This window comes from Nelusetta ayraudi, unplaced genomic scaffold, assembly GCF_046127955.1.
Source record: "Nelusetta ayraudi isolate G7.1 ecotype Tasmania unplaced genomic scaffold, CSIRO-AGI_Nayr_v1 ptg000081l, whole genome shotgun sequence".
In the NCBI taxonomy this organism is placed as follows: domain Eukaryota; kingdom Metazoa; phylum Chordata; class Actinopteri; order Tetraodontiformes; family Monacanthidae; genus Nelusetta; species Nelusetta ayraudi.
The window spans coordinates 376,629-399,916 of NW_027466131.1; the positions used below are offsets into that span (position 1 = coordinate 376,629).

Genomic DNA, 23,288 nt, shown 5'->3' on the forward strand with positions numbered 1-23,288 from the left:
ATAAACGATGGATAAATGATGGAAATTAAATTGGATTTTCAGAAAGGCACACTTAAGACTAACACAAAACTGATTTAATGCTAAACTTTAACTAACAATTCTTTTTGTTGTCTTGAAACATTTGGTGTAAATGTACCAGCAGTTCTATGATTAGTATTAATTCATTATTATGTTATGTTATACATATACATATATGTTGCATATAAAAAATTATGACAATGCAACATAAGATGACATCTGTGCAACACATAAAAAACAGGCAACATGCAGGCGAACAAGCAGCAACAAAGGGGAGAGGAGTTAGCGTGAGGAAGCACAGCTGGAATGCCAAAGCTAGGAGGGTTAGCGGGATTATTCCCATTCCTTCCAGTGGAGAGGAAGAATGGAAGAACGGGAGTCCGGGGAAGCTGATTTTGAACCACAGGGGAGCGAAGACTGACAGGAAGTGTTTTAGAGCAGAGAAGAGCAACCTACTGGGCTTTAACAGGAAGGAGTTAGCTTAGCACAGTGACGGGCAGCAGTGGGAACCAGTGCAGCGGCTCAGGGGGCTTCAGGAGGAGGAAGAGAGCTTATTGGCTAGGAGGTGGAGTTAGAACGGAGGTTATCAGGGGGAGGAGGAAGCGAAGGTCCAGAGGGCTGAGAGGCTCCTGTTGGCGGCGTGTCTTACTGTTCAAAGCGGATGTTCCGCAGGTCGCCGTTATTGATGCAGACGATGCAGTCGTTCTCCTGGAAGAGGGCCTGCTGCTCAGCCTTCCCTCCCCTCTCCAGACGCTTGACCAGCAGGCCAAGAGTCCTGAAAGGTTCAAACACCAGTCAGCGAGGCGCCAGGGGAGCTCGTCAACACGGCTGCTGACCATCGAGGCCAAGGGCTTCAACCTGAGGCTTCAAGTCATGTGACGAGTGTCACTCGAGCGGCGTGAACCAGCCGAACATTCTAGTGCACTAATTCCCAAAGGGCGTTTGACTCTAACATTTGGTGGTTTCAGAGATTTTGTCCTTCTTTTTTTTCCCCCATACAAATATTAGATTTTTTATTTCTGTGTCTTTTTAATTAATATAATTTTCAATATACACCTTTGCTGTAATTATGCAAACTTCCCCATTGTGGGACTAATAATGGATAAAGAATAAAGTTCTATTCTGTTCTAAAAAGTTGCAGGTTGTTATGAAACAACTTGAAAACCAAAAAGGAGTGGACAGGAGGAGAAAAACGCGACAGTCGGTACTTCAGCGGGGCCTTTTTCACGGGAGACAGAGGCCAAAACGTTTCTCACACTCTGTCTTTATTTCTGAAGCCTCCACTGAAGCGAAATCCACCTGGACAGCTGCCGAATCCTCCAAAACACTTTTTCTGTCTTCAGGCCCCTGACCACGGCCGCATCGACTGACTCGCTTCCTCTTTGTTGCTACACATCTAATCTTCCAGTGGATGGATTGAGGTGTGATGGGAGGGCGGGGCAAAACACAAGCGTGCAAGATAATTTGCTGTCAAAAACAAAAGAACAAAGGATAAAAGAAAATCCTGGGTAAGAAAACTTTCCGAGTGCACAAAGCTGAAGGAGACTTTGAAACAGCGTGTCATTTGGAGACAGAAACAGTCGACTACGAAGACAAGAGCTTGTGTTTGTTGTTAAAACCCCCCGAGTCGTTAAGCACGACCTGGAAAATCCGCCGGCTCTTTATTGAAATCAAGACGAGGTCGCAGCGTCACACCAGCGGCTCCTGGAGTCACCTTCCATTCGACGCTCGGCAGGCGACAACCTGCAGTCCCGAGTAACGGCCAATCAGAGCGAAGGAGCGGAGAGTCTGTTGCCATCGCCGGCCCGTAATCCGGCGTGGAAAACCAGCTTATGCCTCCTCGCACAGCCGCAGGGAGAGGCTAACTTCACCTGAAAGGGGATCCGGAGGGATTACGGATCCGGACCCCCCGGGATGGAGGAATCCCGGCATGAGCAGGGAAGACGGCGGCGAACCGTAATCGAGTCTTCCTTGCTTTATAATCTGTGTCAGCGTGCGTCGGCGGCTTTTCCCCCCCTGAAGGTAAATCAGGTTGGTTTAGGAGGGTTTAATACTCGGCCCGGCTCATAATTCAATAGGGGCGGGGATGCGATTACACCGAGGGTGCCACAAGTTCAGGAGTTGGAGGAAAAGTTGCGGGGGACAACGGCTCTGATTGGACGGGAGCGAGCGACACAATGTGATCTGCTGCCGAGGGACTCGCTGAGCGATGAAGGCGGGACAGCGCCACCCAGGCGACTCTCTCCCCGGTAGGAGGGAGGAGCGTCGGAAATGCGCTTTCAGGCTGATGAAAAACAAAGACGTCGTCCCGATTTCCTAATACGCCAGTTCGGAGTCGCTGACTGTGTTTTGCGAGAGCTGAGGGGCAGTTAAGGACTCGGCCGTCGGCTCGCCGACACCCGGCTCTTCATACGGCAGCTCAAAAACAACGGCAAAATTGTAAAAAACGAAAAACACTGTACAAAACCCTCAACTGTTTTGTGTTGTTTTTCACATAAAACAAACTTCTGCTGGAAGGGGGGGGGGGGGGGGAGAGAGACGCAAACCAGATGTGGAATTTCCCATCATTCCTTTGCAGCCACGCGGCTGGCCGCGCATGTACGTTTCTTAATGAGCTGCAGAAGTGTGTGTGTGTGTGTGTGTGTGTTTGTGAGTGCGCATGTGTGTGTGTGCACGTGTGTGTAACTGCTCAACGTCCCCTTTGATTCAGACAGAGCCGACGTGACGGCGGCCAGGAAATGTGTTGGTCATTTGCCGGCAGCCAAACAAACGTGATCGATCGCCGTCGACTTGCAAATAGCTCCACGATGCCTGTGACTGTTGGACATCCTGCACGTTTTCCTCCTAGACCGCGGGAGGTGAAGCAACCTGGCGCCATTTATAACCCCACGGCTCAAAAAAAAGCTAAATGAAACTCTACACGTATCGACAGAGTAGCACACTTAGCCCTGCGTTGACAGCCTCCTGCTAAAACCGATGCTTTGTTGAGCCTTCCATGTGTTTGGTAGGCAGCAAAAACAATAGCCAATAACTGGCTGGGGGTCAGTAGCCATGGGGGTAATGACCCTCTGTGACATCACAAAGGGCTTTGCTTTAGTTTCCAGACTTATATCATTTCAACTGGCACGCCATAAACTCTCATTATTGGTCTCATGTTGCACTAAATTTACTTTCCTAGAAAAAAAATAAAGATTTCTACTAAAGATTATATTTAGCAGAAAACGGGACCTTTAATTTATGTCTCTGTCATGTGGCAACATTGAGCACTAACTCTAAATGATGGAAGGGAGGCTCAGAGAGGCAAAGGAGGCAAAGGAGAAACTGTATGTGTGTGCGTGTGTGTGTGTGTGTGTGTGTGTGTGTGTGTGTATGTGTGTGCGTGTGAGAGCATCAGTACATTTTTAAAGATAAAACAAAGTTGGCAAGGGATCAGTTTTCATGTTAAAAACAGAAGAGTTGGAATGTTTTGTTGTTTTTTTCTGAAATCTGTCATTTCAGATGATGATTTGAATATTTTGACATCTTAACATGGAAAAAACAAGAGGTTTAAAATAAATGTTTACAGCTCTGTGGAGGTTACGTCCACTGATCTGCTCTGGTGCAGCTGTGGATATTTTTACCTGCGGTCCCTCCCACTGAAAGGCACCACGTGGATTCCCAGGGGCCCGCCGTCGTTCGACACCTCCACCAGTTTGACAATGTCTCTGGGAGACGGTGGCGGACGGGAGAGAGACAGGGACGTCGGGAGGGGTGAGGGGGAGAGGAGAGGGGTGACACCGTGTGGGGGGAGGGAGGACGTGACAAAAAAAATGAGACAAAAGGGGAAAAGAAAATAAGTCGATGACAACAAAAGTGTGAATAAATTAAATCAGAAAGCAAAATAACAAAATCAGGCTGGAGGAGACTGACAAGAGAAAGACAGTAAGAGAAACATCAAACAACAAGCCAGGGACAGGGACGACTCGCAAACACACAAACACAGCAACACTGGGTTCAAAGAAAAACTGAAACACAATGTCTGAGTGTGGGAGCCGCGCAAAAAAACTCTGATGTTCAGGGGACAAAATTGTCGCCCCGCTACGTCCTGAAATTCCGCCAGAAAACGGCGATGCAGCCGGATCTGCCACAGGAAGCAGTTTGCAATAATTACCAATAAATGGCGTCGCTGTTATGACAGCAAAACCATTTAAAGGCACCGAAATGCTGAGGGTGTTTCACAACAAGCAAAATCCATCAAAAGTGTCGAAAACACCGTGGAAATGTGTGTGTGTGTGTATACATATATACATATACACACAAATACAGTATGTATATGCATATATACACATATGTGTATATACACGCATGTATACACATGAGGGCCCATAGTTCGATCTACAAGGGCCCAAGAAACTTGATTGGTCGAACTATGCTGGCAGCTCCTGTCAAACGACTTTCAACGACGACTTTGCCAAAACATGATGTAGGTTCATATAGAAAATGTTGTGGGAGGCCCAGGAGTGACTTTAGATAAAAAGGAGAATTAATGTGAGTTTCGTCGCCATCACGACATATAAACGGCTGCACATCCTCTGATCCCGTCAAAAGCTGGAAGTGACAGGATTTCCTTTTTACTCCAACTCTGCAGCTTTCATCACCCATTGGCAAAATAGAAAAATAAAAAAATTAAAAAATTAAATAAAAAGCAGCAGCAGCTCTGGCAGTAAAATAGCTTCACACAGGCAGATTTAACAAGACGCCAAATCTAATGGAGTCGCAGCTTTGATACAACCTCTATGATTATCTCGGGAGAAATGGGCCCCTTGTTGACAACTAAGAGGCAGCTGAAGACAGAATATCAGAGAGAGAGAGCGAGAGACAGAGAGAGGGGGGAAAATAATCTGAGAAAAGGGAGGAGGGGGAAAAAAAAAAAGCTAAACACACAACAGTACTGTACCTGCATATTAAGCTGGAAGCGTTCAAGGGAGCAAAATAACAAAACAAGACACGGCGGTTAATAACGGCGGCTGCGTAGGAGTGCTCTGATGGCCGCGGCGCCATCATCTGGCTCCCACAAAAGAGAATTATGGAAATGAGAGAGAGAGAGAGAGAGAGCGAGCGAGCAAACGGGGCCGAGATGAGATTTTCTACAAACAAAGCGGCGGCACAATCAGGAACCCACTGGCCTGCCTTTAAAGGACGCATACGTGTAATTGCAGAGATGAAACGGGGGGCGAAGCTGATTTACACAGGTCAACTTAATATACATGAGTATGTTTTCTTTCTCCCCTCGCCCCCCCGCCGACTGTCACTGCTTTCTAAAGCTGCTCCCTGAGACTCATCTCAGCTGCGACACCTTGACTAGTTCTAGAGGAGCAGGAGGACAGAACACACAGAGAAGAAAGAACTTAGACGGAAGTTTGGAGGAGGAGCAGATGGACCACAGTGATCCATCAGTCGGGGCCACAGACAGGACAGTCACAGTGGATGAGGAGCTGAAGAACTTACTCCAGGGACCTGGCGAGGGCGTGGTCCATGCAGGAGTCGGCCCGGCCCACCGGGTCGATGCGTCCGTTCTCGTCCTGAGCCGCCGCCGCCGCCGCCTCCTCATCCTGGACACAAGACAACAGTGAGCCGGGAGAAACCTTCACAACGTGCAGCTACCAGTTGGTTCAGCTTCACCTCTGCAGCTGCTCAGGATCTGCAAGACTCATCTCACCTTCACCGGCTGAGGCTGACAGAAAAACACGCTGTGGAACTTTGCGTTTAGTTGATGATACGGAACCACTGTAAAAAGCTTGTTCATCAGCCAGTCTAACCCCAGCCCACTTGTGGGATGATCGTGATACAGTGGACAGTGAATCCAGGTCTGATGCTGCTGCTACTCAACACCAAGTTCCAAACTTTTCTCCTGCTTACATGGATCTCAGAAATTGCAACGTCTTCTTTGAGCCACATGACCTTTCTATCGGACACTGAGAGGTTTGTCAAATTTTGATGCTTGACAACAATGGAAGGGGAAAGGCGCTAGCGCCAAACACTAAAGCAGGACCTATTGGAGTGCGAGTTGTGGAGTTGAGCTGAGTTGTGGAACTCATCCAGGTCCCATTTAAATGTGCCAAACTCGACGTATACTAGGGAGTGACGTCGCAATCTAATGCTGGACCACTTGACCAATGGTGCGCACCAATCTTGACCTTTGACCTCTGACAACTGAAACCCAATCTCCTTTCTCGTTTAAATCACAGCCAGTGGCTTCAACCGAACCTTAATGCAATCCCGTTTGGTTGCTGTTGCCGAGAGCTCACGTTCACATGACGGGAAAAACACGAAACACGCCTCAAGAAATTGTAGCACCAAGCCAACGGCAACAGGATTGTACAGTCAGGTCAATAAAAAAGGTCACCAAGGTTCTTAAACCACGGAAGACTTTTTCAATCTCTGAATCAGGATCTTGTGAATTCACTGAGCCGAATCATCTGAGGTCTGACCTCACATGTGATTCAGGATCTTCTCCGAGAGCCCAAAACTAAAGCTTTGGTCATCCGCCAGCATCGCCAGACACGTTTCTAAGTGCTTTTGTGCAGCTGCCTTAAAAAAAAAAATCGGGGGAACACAAAAACCTCTGCAACCTACAAGACAGTCCAACCTGATGATTCCAAGAAGAGTCGATGGGAGGAGGCGAAAAAGCAGGAGCAGGAGGAGGTCTCCCGCAGGTGTAAAAATACATAGCCGTCACGCGGTCTTATCTCTCCGGAACGCTTTTGTTCTCCTCGCGTATTAACCGCCGGCGGCCCGCCGGACCCATCTCTGCATTCCGCAGCCCAGACTGGTGACAAACACACAAAGACGCCGAGCGGAGGGCGAAACGGGAGGAAAATGAGAGCCGGGAGAGAAGGTCATTAAAATTTCAGGGCGACACCCGAGAGGACAGACGAGCGAGTGGCAGCGGCGGCGGCGGCCTCATCAGTATGAAAATGAGCTCGCCGTCACGGCGGCTGCCGCACCGTTGCCATGACACTTTGGGCGGCAGGAGGAGGTGCAGCCGCAGGGCAGATTGTGTGCACGTGCGTGCGTGTACATGTCGGAAATACATTGCGGGGCTGCCGCCAACTTCCCCATTTAAATGTTCACATCGCCTCCCACTGGCCAAAAGCATCGGCATGACTCATAATTGTGGACGGATGTTAATGGTTTCACTGCAGACTGGGGAGTTATTTCAAATCGCATCATACACTAAAGGAGAAGAAGATGAGGAAAAATAAGGAAATGTTACGTGGAATGGTGTTTGTTTTTGGGGACGAAAAGCATGAAGACGTAAACCCAACCATGTTGCTACGGTCTACATTTACATAGAAACTAATGAGAATTGGTGGACACTCCATAGGACCCGCCCACTTGGAGCTACAATAGGTTAGCATAATCACATTCAGGTGCTTTGTTGGTTCCACCAGGTTGTCGGTCATCAATGGAGGTTTTCTAAATTGACTTTTCATGTTTATGAGGAGCTCGTTGCAGTCAAACAGCATCAAATTGGAACACTTTGGATTCCAATCGCTGAACAAAAAAACAACAAAAACAAAAAAAAGGTTGGATGTGGCAGAAATTGTAAAGTAGTTGATATGCTCGAAGCTGCTGTAGAACTTTGACAAAGACAATTTTGAGGAAAGCTTGAGGGAAAAAAAAGTGTAACTCAATGGTGAATCCATCCATCCACTTCCTGCATCAACTCCCAGACCCGACCACCCGAGCTAAAACCTTGAGCACTTGAGGGAATTTCTCAGACCAGAGGGCGGCGGCACCACATCTGTCCATTAGCAACAATCGCAGAGGAAAAGAGGAAGACGACACTATTTCTGCGGTGGTTAAAAACGCAGATGACTTTGAATAAACAGAGGAGCCCAGCAGAACATCAGAAGGCAGATAAAGAGACAATAGTGACTCATCCAGCCGACTAGAAATACAACAAAAAACTCAATATTCATCAGGAAATGCTGGCGGACGTCAGCGGAGCCGCTATCTGAGCGCCAGCAAATGAGTTCGGCATTCATCACACCGCCGCCACCTCACAACGGCCTTCTTTTCAATGTGCATCATCTCGAAGGAATCGTAATGCCAAAAATGGCGTTGTGGACGTGGCGGAGCGGCGTGACAAGAGCAAAATAATAAAAGGTGAGTGGCGAAGAGGCAGGGAGGGCAGGGATTCACAATCAGACAGCTTCAACCTGGAGACAAGAGCGCATGAGATTAAAGAGCCGCTTTACTCACATATTTATATAGGATGAGCTGTCTACAGAGTGCGTCCGTGAGTGTGTGTGAGTGTGTGTGTGTGTGTGTGTGTGTGTGTGTGTGTGTGTGTGTGTGTGTGTGTGTGTAAACGCAGTCAGCCAATGAAAAAATATTCACCTCCATCAGATGCAGCGATGCGTGATATGCATTTCTGAAAAATGAATGCTGGAAAAATTGCTTTTTCTCCCCTTTTCCACCCCTGCCACGTTTTTGACGAATCATTAAAAAAAAAAAAAGAAATCCGTCGTGGAGCGGCGCTGCTGCTGCCGCCGCCGCCACCGAGCTCAGCTTCTGCTGCGATTCAATTACACCCCATTAATAAATTGACTCGTCAACGGGAAGAGGGCTTCAGATGCGGAAGAATCTTCAATTTCCAGAAGGGGAAAAATGTTTCCTGCCTGATCTTTTTGAACTTAATGGACCTTGTGATGATAAACTGGTGGGTTTTTTTTTCCTTAAATGTCAAGATGATGTTTGCATGTCGGTGGCTGGAAGGAAATCTTCATGTGGTCTTTGATGGGCCCAAAAAATAAATAAAAATGTTTTGTCTGGGAAGAAGGAGCCAACTCCAGCTGTTTGACTGACCAATCAAAGAACCTTCCTGCACGCCTAGGCGTCCTCCATTCCCATGAGTGGGCGGGGCCCGTTACTGGTCGATAGACGGGTTTATCAATAATTCAGGGGGCGTGTTCGTGGGTGGAGCTGACGGCCAGAGGGGCAGGTGGACGCTGCCTGCTGTCCGCCTGCCGAGTCACTGTTTGCTTCCTGGATGGTTTCAGGCCTGGAGGCTCATTAAATATTAACAGGGAGCTCCGCTGGGGCCGCCTCTCTCTGCTTCTCACTGTAAATGAAGTGGTCTGCAACTGGCCTGTGTGTGTGTGTGTGTGTGGCCCAGCAGTGATGTTGCACCCTAATGAAGTACTGACCACTTCTCTTCCCCGTCACTCTGACCACCTTTGTTGGTGACAAACTGAAGAGGAGGCTCGTGAAAGCAGCACTGACGAGGGTTTGAACTGAACTTGAACAAACTGGAGTCGTTTAAGTCAGATAAAACTCTCAAGCGTTGGAAACTTCAAGGCCCGGCATGTTGATGGTGCCTACAAACAGGTTGAACCTGCACAGTCTATACCATATGGGCAAACTGCGACCCGGGGGCCATATGCGGCCCATTAAGCTTTTTAATCTGGCCCACCGGACTTGAAGAAATCATAGTAATAATAAGTAAATAATAAAATAGCTGTATGTCATCATTTTTGTCAGTGTTTAAAGAGTCATTTCAATAAAGAGCTAAATACCATGAGGCTTCAAAGAGACATACTTTGTTCTAACACTTTTGTTCCTTTTTCAATTGACACTAAAGTGCATGTTTTCTACTTATTCCATTATATTTTTTACTCACCAAAACCAGCCCTGTGTGATGTCACACAGGGCACAGATACATCGACCAGGCAGGTGACCACACCTCCAGCTGGGTGTTGGCTCCGCCTTCTCAGACCTCCCTGTTTTTCTCCGCTTTAAAAAAAACCGCAGAGGGTCCAACAAAGGGAGGCTGCAAACAGAGGGCTAAATATACTGCTTTTGGACAGCTGTTTTGTGTGGTGTTGTTTTTTTTTAAAGGGTTGGTGGGTGCGGCGTGAGCGAGGGCAATGAATCATGCGAGTCCGCGGCAGTGACAAATGCCAGGCGCTGGTGACATTGACGGTGCGGCGCGGCGATCTGTCAAAACGCCGAGACCTTTCAGGACTGTCGCATCGAGGCGACCGCGACGCATCTTTTATCAGGCAGGCGTTCACCTGGAGCCGCCTGCACGCGCTGATCCAATTAGTGTGCTGGAGGGACGCGTTAATAACAGGGTGGTAACTGGCAGATTCACTGAGCAGTAAAAAGGCTGTCAGAGTTCACAACAAGCTGCATCACCACCAGGCCTGGATTTCTGCATTCAAGCAGGTCTATATTTTATGATTGTAGGGAGCCATGCAAACCCATGTGCACTCTGTAACTCATTTCTTAAAGCTGCTGATTTTATTTGATATTAACAAACTGTCAAAGTCACGTCGGGAAGGGGCACAGTTTTTCTCTCCGGTAATTAATTTCCACCTCCACCGGAGTTCAGGCTGCTAGAAAGATGTGAAAATGGGTCAAATTTTGAGACCTCTCAAAACATGTGTGAGAGGTAACGTGAATTGGTTGGGACTGAAACCGCAGCATCAGTGTTTCTGCAGGGCGATGGAGATCCAGCCCTCCACGAAAGTCTTCCTGGAAAGCCTTTGGAGAAGAAGCGAGGCGGCTCGGGAATTTTATTCCGAAACCACACATGGACGTAATATTCATGTTTCCACAAACATCTGGCGGTGTAATATATCCAGCAGCCCTCTGTCATGCCGGGCCAAATGAAGTTTCAAAGCTATAATCCAGAGTGAAACTCGTGGCCTCAGTATCTCCTGTGCGTGTGTGTGTGTGTGCGTGTGTGTCTGTGAGTGAGTGAGGGAGAGAGAGAGAGACAGGACGGCGAGAGCCGGCAGCAATAACAACGTGAACAAAATGAGACTTCCAGCACTTCCTAAATTACGCCGCCGCCGCTGCTGTAGCGATCCACTTAATTCAGCCGCAATTTCAGCGATCCAATCCAATCACAAGTGGATGGTGCTGCTGGTGCCGGTGGGGAGGTGGGGAGAGAGAGGGGAGTGCAGTGCCGCGGCCAAATATGCGCCGCAATTTTCTCAGAAATAATAGAGCGGCAAGGCCTCATCAGCAACCTGAGCAATTTGCAAAAGTCACACTCGACGCTGCCTGAGAGCTCCGTCAGCGTGGCTCCAAATTGGCAGAAAGATCTGAGTGAATGTGTGTTTTCCGGCGAGCAGGGGCGTGTTCTGAGGGAGGCGGGAGGAGGGACGGGAGGGAGCCGGGCGCTTGGAGCACTCGATTGTTTTCAATATTAACATCGCCTGCCTGCCTGCCTGCATGTGTGCCTGCGTGTGTGCGTGCGTGTGTGCGTGTGTGCGTGCGTGTGCATGTGTGCGTGTGCGTGTGTGCGTGCCTGCGTGTGTGCGTGTGCGCGATGCAGACGAGCAGAAGACTGTAAATGAAACTCCTCCTCCGGAGGGAGCGGAGCACAGCAGAGCAGGCGAGGTGAGTGACGGGGACGTGGTAATGAAAAGACGGAGCAGTGGGAAGAAGTGAGGGACTGGAGGTTCACTGCAGCGACCCGTCTGAAACGTGGGGATCGAACGCAGTGGAACGAACTAGATTCATGTAGATGAGAAGGATTTTGTGCGCAATAACACGGTGACACAGTCGGCTGTGGGTTCCGATTCCCAGGCTGCGACTTTTTTTTTTCGGTGCAGAGTCCGTGCACATCCGCCCTGTGTGGGCGTGGCCTCTGGGCAGAAACTCTGACTCCTCCCACCTCAGGCTAACTTCCACTTCCTGTCTGTCCTCCCAGCAGAGGACCTTCTGGTTTTCAAAAGGTTCTCCTGTCCTGCCTTTGTTCTGACGTCTCCATCTACCTTTCACCCGCTCTGCACTAGCAATAAACGGCTCGGAAGCTGCGGTGCACGATGGCAGCGGCGGCAGCGGCCTGATTGGGGGACGTGTGTGTTTGTGAAGAGCTGCCACCTGCCCACACGGATCAGGCTTATTTTAGGTTTGATTAGATTCTGGGAGCAGGTGATGAAAAGCAAATTATGACTCTAATGTGTGTGTGTGTGTGTGTGTGTGTGTGTGTGTGTGTGTGTGTGTGTGTGTGTGTGTGCGTGCGTGCCTGCAGGTGGCACCCCGAGGTGGAGCTTCCCTTTCAGGGAGCTGCAGACCCAGGAGAGAAGGAACGAAGCCTTTCATCTTCCCTCCATCTCTCCCTGGAGGCGGAGCTCCGAGCTGCTGCGGTTCCTCTCTGTCACTTCCAAAATCCTGAGATCAAACGTGTCGAGGAGCCAGAGAGAGAACCAGGAGGGACACGAGAACCCAGAGGAGTGAAAGAAAAATGTAAAAAATAAATAAGGCCGCTGATGTAAGGGGAAGAATGATGCATGGATGGATTGATAGCGAGATGGATGGAGATTTTTATGTCAGGGTGACTTTCAGCTTCAGATTGTCGAGAGTGACGACAGGCAGAGACGGGGAGAGATTTCACTTCAAAAAAAAACAACTAAAAGAATGAATCATAATAGGCTTTTTGCTGAGTTCCTCCCTAAAACTGTTGCCTCTTGCGTTAGCAACTAGATCTGTGCGCCAGGAGAGCCGTCAGGCTGGAGACATCGACACCCAGCAGCCAACAGCAAACAGAGGACCAGAAAAAACCTTTAATACACAGAATGAAGGTTCAGCAGCAGCTAGCAGCTAGCTGGATCCTTGATTGGTTTGTTCCTTCCACAGTCAAACGCTAACGCGCTAACATTAGCTAGCCTCGCTCCGCTAATCAGCAAACAAGAGGTGCCCGAGTGACACATTTAATTAGTCTTAACACATTTACAGACGCTGCGTCAAGACTGAATGCAACAAAAACTATTTGCTGCATATCTGAATCCATTATTTCCTGTTCACCACCAGGAAGCAACAAGGGGAAGGGGGCGGGGCTCGTCTCCTCCAATCTGACAAGAAAAAACAGAGGAAGTGGAAACACGGCGCGGAAAGGAGTGCAGAGTGGGTCAATGAGGAGTGAGAGCAACACACACACCCACACACACACACACACACACACACACACACACACACTGTGTACACATTCACAGTGGATTCATAGATACACAGGGACACACGCACCTTTTCATTTAGACTCCAAGCTCCACAGCAGCACCTACTGGTCATCTGTGTCATCTGCTCTGTTAGTGCCAACACACACACACACACACACACACACACACACACACACACACACACACACACACACCTGCAAATCTTGACCATGCACGTTCCGCCGCACATTATGCATGCACGTACGAGTGGCGACACCCTCCGTGCCGAGTCTGCGGTGATTTATGAGCTCGCCACTCGGGTTTTGCATGATTTATCCGGATAACGTGGCACCCTGAGGGACTCCACACACACACACACACACACACGCACACGCACACACACACTGAACAGAGGCTTGTTAGCGAGGAAACCCTGCAGAAAGGTGCGTGTCGGACAGCGTGCACATGCAGCGTGGAGGAGAATTACGTGCAAAGGCTCGGTGGTTGGAGTCACAGCTGCAGCCTGCGTGCGGGACAAATGCTTGCAGGTGCACCGCCAACTCCGTAGGCGTATGTGTGTGTGCGTGCGCATTGACCTGCCCTCCGTGTGTCTGTGTAACAACCTCCCCAGTGAGTTGTGCAAAGTCGCCAGTCCCACCGTGACTGATAACCCGGTGCCCCAACAGTCTCAACAGCTGAGGACACGCACGCACACACGCACACACACCAGGGTCGCAACATAAAAACACACAACGGTCTTCACTTGGAAATAAAACATTATTCCTATTAAACACAGCTCTGAATCACTCTGTTCTCCAAAAGGTCACATTTCTAAAATGTTAATAAAAAAATACTCCAAAACGCTCCTCGACCTTTCGCCCGGCACTCCGCCTCGCCTGTCTATCAATCCCCGTTTTTCCGCAGCGGTGACATTTGGAGTTCCGCCGTGCAGGGATATTTGTGCGTCGGCAAACTGCGGCCGCGTGCTGGATTTCCATCTTCCGCTGCAGCAACTCGTTATTAGCCGCGCGCGTTTGCTTTCTCACATTTGAAACCAGTTTTCAAACCAATCGCACTGCGTTTCCTTCTATCCATTTTCAACCTGAGAACGAAACTACTTGTCCATCGGTCGTTGCGGGTTTCGTCGGCGTCAGAATCTGCTCGAAAATGAAAGAAAAAACATCCAGCATCGGCGGAGTTGCGTCTGTGATTTCTGTCTCCAAACAAACTCAGCGGTTCCGACCTCAGGATCCGTTTCTTAATGAGCGAAAAACAGTGGAACCATCAGAGGAACCGCAGACAGCAAACACACACAGTCACCAGAGTAGAAACAGACTCGCCCGGACGATAAATAGGAGCATGTGACATGACAAGGCGAGCCTGACATACAACCAGTGTGTGGTGTGTGTACGTGTACGCACATACACGCATTAGAGGCTCAACCTGTAGAATTTTTTTTTTTTTTTAATTGGATGATTTGCAACTCAAACTGTAGCTGCCTGGATATTCACACACACACACACACACACACACACACACACACACACACACACACACACACACACACACACACACACACACAGTGTGCTGCGTGGCTCCACTGCCTCTAATACCCAACGGACTCACGGCCGGCCGGACGGACGTGGCGCTGTTGCCATGGCGACCCCCTACCTGTTGCCAGAAGAGGCTTCAGGGAGTTCAGGGGCTTTTCAAAGCGTCGCGGTTCAATTTCTTTGCCTCCGTGTGGCAGCGAAGCCGTCGGCGCCGACAACAACAGAACGGAGACGATTCTTCCGTCAAACTCAGTCAGCTCAAAAAGTCTCAAGCGGCAAAAGTCTCCGCCAGAATTAAATTAATCCTCCTTTTTCTCGATTCTCTTTTTTTACATTTCATGGTCCTCTGTTTGCTGGTGTTTTTTTTTTTTTCAAATGAGACAAGTTGGTAAAACGATGCAGCTTCATTCATCACTCGCCCTGAAGTTGGATTTTAATCACATCCCCGCACATTATAATCCCGCTGCGCTCGGTTCCCCCAACGCTCCGTTGCACCGAGGTTTAATAATAGTGTCGAGGCAGGATTTTTAGTGGCGCTTAGACAAAGGGGAGCTTAAAAGATGCATGAAAAGCAGCACGGCAGAACTAAGCGGAACCTGATGCACATCGAAAGTCGCCGTCCTGTCGAGGATTGAGGCAAAGCAGCAGCTGCGGGAGCGAATCCGTGTCACCGAATCAGAGAAATCAGTCACCGAAGAGGCTGAAGGCGCATCTGGATTGTGAAAAATCCGAGACAGATGAGTTCCAGCGACGCTAAAACCGCCTCCAGGAGCTCATCTGTGCCGGGCAAAAGCCCACTTTAAACCACAAACCTGAGACCTCCAGGTTTGAGAAGCCCTCCGAGACAACGTGTGTCTGATCGGGAGACGTTTTGGAGTGAAAAAAACCCACAAAACTTTGCTTCCCGGAATGGAACCCGTGTGATGGCCAAACGTGAGCTTGATGATGCATGTTAGTAGTGACATGAACACGTTCCAGCCGAGTCCTGGTGTGAACGACGGGACCAGAACTCCCACTGGAGCCGCTGGTCCACCAACCCGCCTAAACAGAACCACATGTGCAGTACGCTGGGTTTTTTTTTTTTTTTTTTCCTTTCCTTCCATTTTTATAGACTGAATCAACAGAGGACCGGTTCTCCCTCTGTGACTGATGAGCCTCAGAGGACTTGTGGTGGAAACTGCTGACAGGGCTGGGAGAGCCACCAGGCCGGGCCAGGATCAGGTTCTGGACTGAATTTGAACCACTCTGACGAGCTTTGAATGGATTGTGAGAGTTTTGTAGTGACAATACAGTTGATTGTGTGTGTGTGTGTGTGTGTGTGTGTGTGTGTGTGTGTGTCTGGTTTGAACCCGTGTCTGTGGGGGCGACGAGGGAGGTTGTTCCTACCTGTTCCTGCCTCTCCAGCCAGCGGTCCACCATGGGGTGATTGGCGCTGAGCGACGAGCGGGCCGTCTCCCTCTGAAACTCCCTCTGATTGGCCCATGTGCCGGCGTCCCGCGGCAGGCTGCGGTACGTGTCCGTGGCTTTGCCCTGCGAGGACGACGGAGGTCGACAGGAGCGCTGCGATTAATCGATTTTAAATCGAAATCGGATTTTGTTAAAAAAAAAGAAAAAGAAAAAGAAAAAAAAGAAAGAAAAATTGCAAAATCAATTTTCCTCTTGCATGCTTCCGGGTGGGCGTCTGTAAGCGTGCAAAGTATGCCTGAAGGCGGTTTCTATTCTTCTATTTGCATCTGTAGTTGCCCTACCTACAGCAGATGTTAAAACTGGGAGGTGATTCTGTATGCTGCCCTCGCCACTACCGCCACTAGTAAATTATTTTTTCCCAAAGTCGCGTACGACATGGACTGCGTAATGAGAAATGTCACGTAACCCAGTCGTGCTTTGAACGATGTGTAGCCTAATGAAGTACTGGAGATGAAAATATCACGTCCCCTCGATTTAAAAACAAAGATAAAACATTTGAAATTATTTATTCCATTGTCTTTTGTAGTTTTACCAAAAAAGAATTAAAATTGGAAATCAAGTTTTCAGAGGGGAAAAAAAAAATTTTTGTCCAAAATCGCCCGGCCCTGGTTAGGGTGGACGTCGACCTTCAGCGACCTCTAAAGGGGCGAGTTTTTCAACTGACGCACACTTTTACCTTCCTCTCGAGGCTGTTGGTGCCGGAGGAGTGCCGCGCCTTCAGGAAGCCGGCGGTGGTGGACCAGCGCGTCGGGTTCTTCCTCGACGGCGGCCCTTCGGTGTGGACCTGCGAGTCGCCGCCGCTGCCAAATGGCCCGTTGACGGTCAGCAGGGCGGGGTCGCTGCTCCGCCGCACGTGGAGGGGCATGTCTGAAAGAGAAGAGGACGACGTTTCATCTCGGCTCAACTCAGGTGAGGGAAAAAATACAATTTCTCCGACACCTCCCGCACCTAAAAAAAAAACAAAAAAAGAGAAAGAAAATGTCTTTTCTCTTCTCAGCGCTCTGCGGCTGATAAGACCCGAGACAACGGGTGATTGATGTAAGTGGGCCAGAACACATTTTCTTCCTTAAACACACGGGCCTAATAAAGGGAATAAATCACTGAAATTTCCATTATCTCCAGGCGACAAAATAATCTGATTCCTCGCTAAAAAGTCTTATCAGGTGGCTCTGGTTTCGGCTCGGCTGTCAGTGTTATTGCCTCACAGCGCCGAGCGGCAGACTCTGTGTGGGAACAACAATATGAGGAAAAGGCCTGTTTAAGTGGACGCCTTCCATTAAAACTCTTCACGGTGCTGAGAAGTTGCGGTGCGTGGGAAGGGAGGCCGCGTCGGCGCAACAACACCAGCCGGCGCTCGTTGGCAGGACAAAGAGACGGTGACATCAGCTGTTCCTCGCTTCGTGACCTCGGAGGGGGGCCGTGTGATTGGCTGGAGTCGACCCAGTGAACCGGAGGAGGCCGGATAAAGTTAGCAAAAATGACAAAACAAACCAAAAAGAAGCGGAATTTGTTGAGATGTCTTCGCTGGGAGGACGAGGTGAAGGTCCGGAACATTCTGTTTCTCCACTGATGAGGGTTTAAAGGGGAAACACTTCAAATCTAGCCAAGGAAAGGGGATGGTACGTGCGTGTGTGTGTTGTTTAACGTCTGGAGTCTTTGTGTGTCTTCCCCTTGACTATGTGGGTTTTTTTTACCAAAAAAAAACCAACAATGACTTTGTGGGTCTGTGAACACTCCATCTTTCTGCCAACTCACATCATTTGTGTGCCGTTTGCAAGTCTGTAACCTCTAGTGGCACTTTGCGAGAGAACAACAATTCACCAGTGTGTGTGTGTGTCTCTCTGTCTGTCCGTGCGTGGGCTGCAGAACTATTATTCCCCCTGTAGTTAGTGATGAGTCAGTAATCTGCTCGCCGGCAACACAAGTGGACGTGTGTTTGTTTGTGTGTTTGGAACTATTGGAGCCAAAGGCTACAGTATGTGTGGCTGATCTGGAAGCACTGTTTTGTGTGTGTGCGTGTGTGTGTGTGTGTGTGTGTGTGTGTGAGTGAGAGTGAGAGAGAGAGAGCGAGAGAAGTATAAACACTCTTGTGCGCGGTGCTGCTGGGTCACCCGGAGCGTGGGACAGCTCACTGGCTGCAGGAGGCAACGCCGCTCTCGGTCGCACGGCTCAAGTACCTTGCACTGCAGTTCCCAGCAGACAGCGCTCTTGGCCAGGCAACAAAGTCTTGCATCAATGGCCAGCGACTAGAGGTCAAGACTCTGGGCTTAATTGCTCAGAAGATGACATCAGCGATAGCAGCAGTCAAGGATCCTTCCAGATGTTCTGGCTGAGGAACTGCACCCTCAAGAACACTCATTTAGCCATGACCTGCTTGTTGAAGGTCCCATCCATCCACCACTCATCCGTCCAACAGCATGTTTAGCCCTCTGTTTAAAGCCTCCCTCTGATACTAATGCTTTGTTGGACATTCCCAAGTGTTCAGGAGAGGGACAGAAACAAGGAGGTCTGAGAGGGCGGAGCCAACACCTCGCAGGTGGGGTGTGGTCACTAATCTGGGAGATATCAACGCCCTTGATGGCGATATAAAGGACACTTTTTCTGTGAAGTGGAGCAAAGGGCGAAAGTGACAGACTTCTAGTCGGCTTGCAGAGCGGAGACACAACATTGAAATGAAATAAATTTGAACAAGGGTCTTCTAATCCTTTTCGGCCACCAATGTGCAATGCGAAGTTCAACCACTGATCTGGAGGGTGGAGCCAGTGCCTGGTTGGTGGTGTGGTCACTCACGGAAGAAGAATCAATGCCCCTTTATGACATCAGAAAGGGCTGATTTCCAGTTGTGATGTTTTAACACATAACAACATAGCATGGGAACTTATACAAGTGTGTGTGTGTGTGTGTGTGTGTGTGTGAGTGTAACATTTTTCATAAGATGCTTGTTTGTTGTTCTGGCAAAAACTTGGGAGAAATTAATTAATGGCAACATTTACAGGCAAACTTTCAGTTTAAATATGCGGGAGAATTTCACATCAGCTCATGACTATGGAAGAAACTTAACCCCCTGACAGGGTTGGCAAAGTTAACACAGCAGCTGGCCCCAATGCTGCCGCCGCCACCGCCGCTTTTCAAAGGGCTATCACAGCCACATTAGCATATTAGGACATGACTGGAGTCGCATTTGGGGAAATTAACTTCAAGACAACGTGGCGCTCTGAAAGGTTTCGCAGGTTTCACAGCGGCGCCGGCGCCCTTTCATCATCGCCGGGCTGTCTGCCGAGGTTTGGGCTCCGACAAAGAAGAGAAACTTGCATCAGTCCTCTGTGACTCTCAACAGACGTTGCTGTCAAAACAAGGCTCCATCACTTCCCTTCTGAGGTGAAGGACGAAACCGAGAATCCGGCCCCTCGCATCTTATCTGACACGAATGACACCGACACTATCGGGGGCTTCTCTCATTAGGAGGGCAAAAATAATAAGAATCATCACGGCTTTTCTTTTCCGTGACAGAGAGACTGTTAAACCCCGTGAAATTCAGCTGATGAGAGTCGCTGTTGCAAATTAAAAAGGGTTGGAATTCATTACCGAGGCGGCTGAATGGAGCTAAATGGCAGGTGTGATTATGACCAAGATTTTCATTTCATACTGAAAATCCACATCCAGAAATCCAATTAGGAGCCGTGTGACCTCAGTCACACTGTGTGTGTGTGTCCGTGTGTGTGTGCGTGTGCACGCGTTGGCTGCGGTGTCAATCAACGCCGACTCGCGGGTCACTTAAAGATAAGCCACCCGCTTCCCCGTATTATTAATGCTAATGAAAAATAATAATTAAAAGCCGGTTTGCTATTATTTTAAAGGGGATTGTTATTGAGGTCAGGGTCAGTCATTTTAATTTCAGGGAATGGCGCTTTGGCAGGAAATGGTGTTTCGGCTGAGAATGGAAAGGTTCAGGGAGAGGCTGCGTCTGCGGATGGACGGCCAGGTGGCGGTTCGTCTCATCCAGCACGCTTAATAAAGAGGAAGACAAAAAAAAATCCACACCGACATGTGTAAAATGATATGATTAGCCCAACCACACATGTATACGCAGATTAAAGAAATTTAATCTGCGTATACAAAATTTTATTTTAATCCATTTTCTGATCCAGGTAAGAAGTATTATCATTTTTTGTTTATTTTATCTATTTTAGTATTTTTTTTTGTCTGTATGCAAAATTGTCTGAAATAGTTTTTAAAAAAAACAAACAAAAAAAAAAAAGGGTAAGCCCTCTCATTTTGCATTGGGACACGATGGCAACACAATAGAAGCCGAACATGCGCATGCACTGTGAAACACCAAATGACGACTTCCTGCTTGCATGTGAACCAACCTGCCATGTTTTGTAAGAGCTATGATGGACCTCGCTCCGTCTTGGCGGCTGCTGCAGTGGAAATTTAGGCTGATGAACCTGCTTACTGTCACCAGCCAATTTCTGGAGGACATCGCCAACGTGAGCTTCCAAAGCTTCGGCATTTGGATGGAATTCTGGCCCACTGTGAAACTCCAGAACTGGGTGTTGACTTACAGTTCACTGACATGGCGCCTGTCAAGAGTGTTTCCCTTAATTTCTGAATTTGTTGACCATGGTGAGATGTAATAAGTAAGATTTCTTTTTTTTTAATTTGCCTGCTTGCTTTTTTCCCACGTGGCTGTTGACAATTTTTGCTCCGTGCGGACTGACATACCAACTACAAGAACCCGTTTTCCCGATCCCAATCTGCGGTCGTAGCAGCGGAGGAGACTTGGCCGGGACGAAGCTACGTCGAGGTGGACGGGCTCGGAGTTTGATTTAGTAGGCAACGAACACAAGCAATTAGCCACTTTGGCCGAGGCTCAGACGGCACTGGGTGGCAGGAAAAAACCCCTCCTGTCCAATTAAGAGAATTTATGGCTGAGGTTGAAGCACCGCCGGCCTGTGATAAGGTAATTTGTTGGGTGTGACGCGTACGACGGCAGTTGTAATCGTTTGATGTAGACCGCGCAGTCTGCAATTTAAGAGAATTAAAGGTCCCGGTTGTTTCTTAGGCCGGTCACATGTGCGGATCAGACGGCGTTTGGTGTTGGGACTCACTGGTGCGCAGGGCGGAGGGCGTGACCTCGATCTCACTGGCCGCCTGGTAGGGCTGGAAGGCCGAGGCTCCACTTCCGGCGCTGATGTCGACGGCAAACAGGTCGGGGCTCTGAGTCCCCGTGGAGCTGGCGCTGGTTCCATCGCCCCCGTGGTGCGGCTCCTGCTCGTCGTACACGGCAATCAGCTGGAGGGAGGACAGAGGTCAAGAGGTCAAGACACATCGGCCCGAGCTGAACGTGCGGCTTTTATACCGTTTCCAAAGGCAGGAGAAGTCAACGGGGGGCTCGTCTGGCGAGGAACAGATTACGTGCATTGAAAAGGATCCTTTTTGTGCGGAAGGATAAAACCCAGAGATACGGTGAGACACAGTGGGATCATCTGGAATTATGAGAGAAAATTACTCGACGGATAAAAGGAGAAAGGCAAAGCCGCGCAGATATGAGAGCTGGAGGCGAGGAGGAAGTGTTGTGGGCGCAACAAGAAAAGGCCCTGCTGCAGTCGGCCGTAAATAAAGGGGGGAAAAAAAATACATAAAAATAGGGTGATGTGAAAGGAAAGCAGCACTGCGCTGCTGGGGAACAGAAGAAAAAAAAACATGAGGAGATGGAGTGGATTTATAAAAGGAATATAAAAAGGGAATAAAGTATTGCTTCTTTCTGACAAAGTCTTGCATTAATCCCCAAAGGATTATGCAGCATTTGATGGAAAAAAAAGCCGAAAAAACTCTTGCATAAGATAAAATCTCCAGAGATTTGAAGATACACACATCTGGACATGCTGCCCCCAAGTGGTGGAAACCTAAATCTCACATATTAAGGGCGAGAAAAAGTTTGATGCATATCTGGGCCAAGAACTTATTCCAAGACTTATTCGGGCATCTAAATTCCCAAAAATACGGAACCTTTACCAGGAATGCATTAAGAGAGGAAGAAACCAACAGTGATTGGCTGAGTCTTCTTAAAGAAACCAATGGTTTTGTGCGCTGGTTCCGACACCGAAAATCCTCCGGGCCTTAACGAGCAGACGGCACCATCTTCATCACTATAATAAGTCTAAAGGAAGTGGCCCGACTCGACTAACGGTTGATGGACGGCCGGCGGTGGCCCCTTCGGGCTCCAAATTGCACGGGAGGAAGCTCTCACGGCCTGATTTAGACCCTCTGACACGGCAGCATTCATAACGTCCAATCATATCCTCCCCTCGCTCAAAACGCCTCCACATTTATCCTGCGCCGCTCCTGGCAGATGAGATTAATTCCGGCTTCCAGCGAGACCCTTTTATTAAATTAAAGATGAGATTGGCGCCGTCCCTCCGCGGCTCCCGCCAGGCCCACATGTGCGCTCAGCTGGCGGCAGTGAGCCGAGCCCAGGAGGGGGATCCGGCCCAAGGTTCGTCCGTTGACTGGGACCAGGACACCCAGCGTCCCCAGCTGTTGGATGGCAAGCAGAGGAAGGGGAGAGCATCCCGCTCGCAGGTTTGACCTCTGACCCGCGTCGAGCGGCAACGCTAAAACAGCTCCAGCATCTTTTGGGACGTAGATGCAGCTCATCTGGGTTCATTCACAGGCCTCAGATCAGAGAAACACTGAACTATGCAGACGGCTCGTCCACCTCAGCCCCAGGCAACGAGTCGCTAATCAGAGGAGCTGGAAAATGTGTTGCTTTTGATTCACACAGACGGCCAAATAGAAAAGTTTGGACAAAGTCACCACACTTGGTTCTCTGGAAGTGTGCACGGCACAGGACACAACGTTGGGAATGCAGATGGCATGTACAGTAGTGTCACTTCCCATCATGCCTCTGTAACTCATGTGATCCAATCAAACGATTCTGGAGAACTTCACTTACAGACCTGTCGTGACGCAGCCAATCAGAACGAGCTGAGACACAGCAGCACATCCGACATTGTGACATCATGCTGGGAATAAACTCTTTTCTGGGGATTTTCTGCCCTTTGTATTTTTTTTAACACCTGGAAGACCAGAACTGAAAAATCTACAGTAGAAAGATTTGCTATGAATCACATATCAGGTCACAATCGTCTTGTCAGCTGTTTTAAATGCATTTATTTTTGTATTGCGGTCTATGGGGAAAATGTTTTTTGGGCCCAAGGGATTTTTTTGGCTGCAGTACCTCGAGTGGCCACTGGGAAATATGGGCGCGGTGCCATATTGGCTGTCCGGTACCCAGTTCTTTTAATAC

At 49.0% G+C, this 23,288-nt stretch overlaps 1 protein-coding gene across 4 annotated transcripts in view; it reads right to left on the bottom strand.

The window, feature by feature from the left end:
- LOC142900288 (partitioning defective 3 homolog) overlaps positions 1 to 23,288 on the bottom strand; it is a 165,460-nt gene that overhangs the window by 87,560 nt on the left and 54,612 nt on the right. For all 4 annotated transcript variants that reach the window (XM_076044489.1, XM_076044488.1, XM_076044487.1 and 1 more), the window contains exons 3-8: positions 21,088 to 21,271; positions 16,653 to 16,843; positions 15,896 to 16,039; positions 5,506 to 5,609; positions 3,639 to 3,722; positions 668 to 793 (exon numbers count right to left, since the gene is read on the bottom strand). In XM_076044489.1, coding sequence (XP_075900604.1) covers positions 668 to 793; positions 3,639 to 3,722; positions 5,506 to 5,609; positions 15,896 to 16,039; positions 16,653 to 16,843; positions 21,088 to 21,271 — 833 coding nt within the window. The remainder of the gene's footprint in view (positions 1 to 667; positions 794 to 3,638; positions 3,723 to 5,505; positions 5,610 to 15,895; positions 16,040 to 16,652; positions 16,844 to 21,087; positions 21,272 to 23,288) is intronic.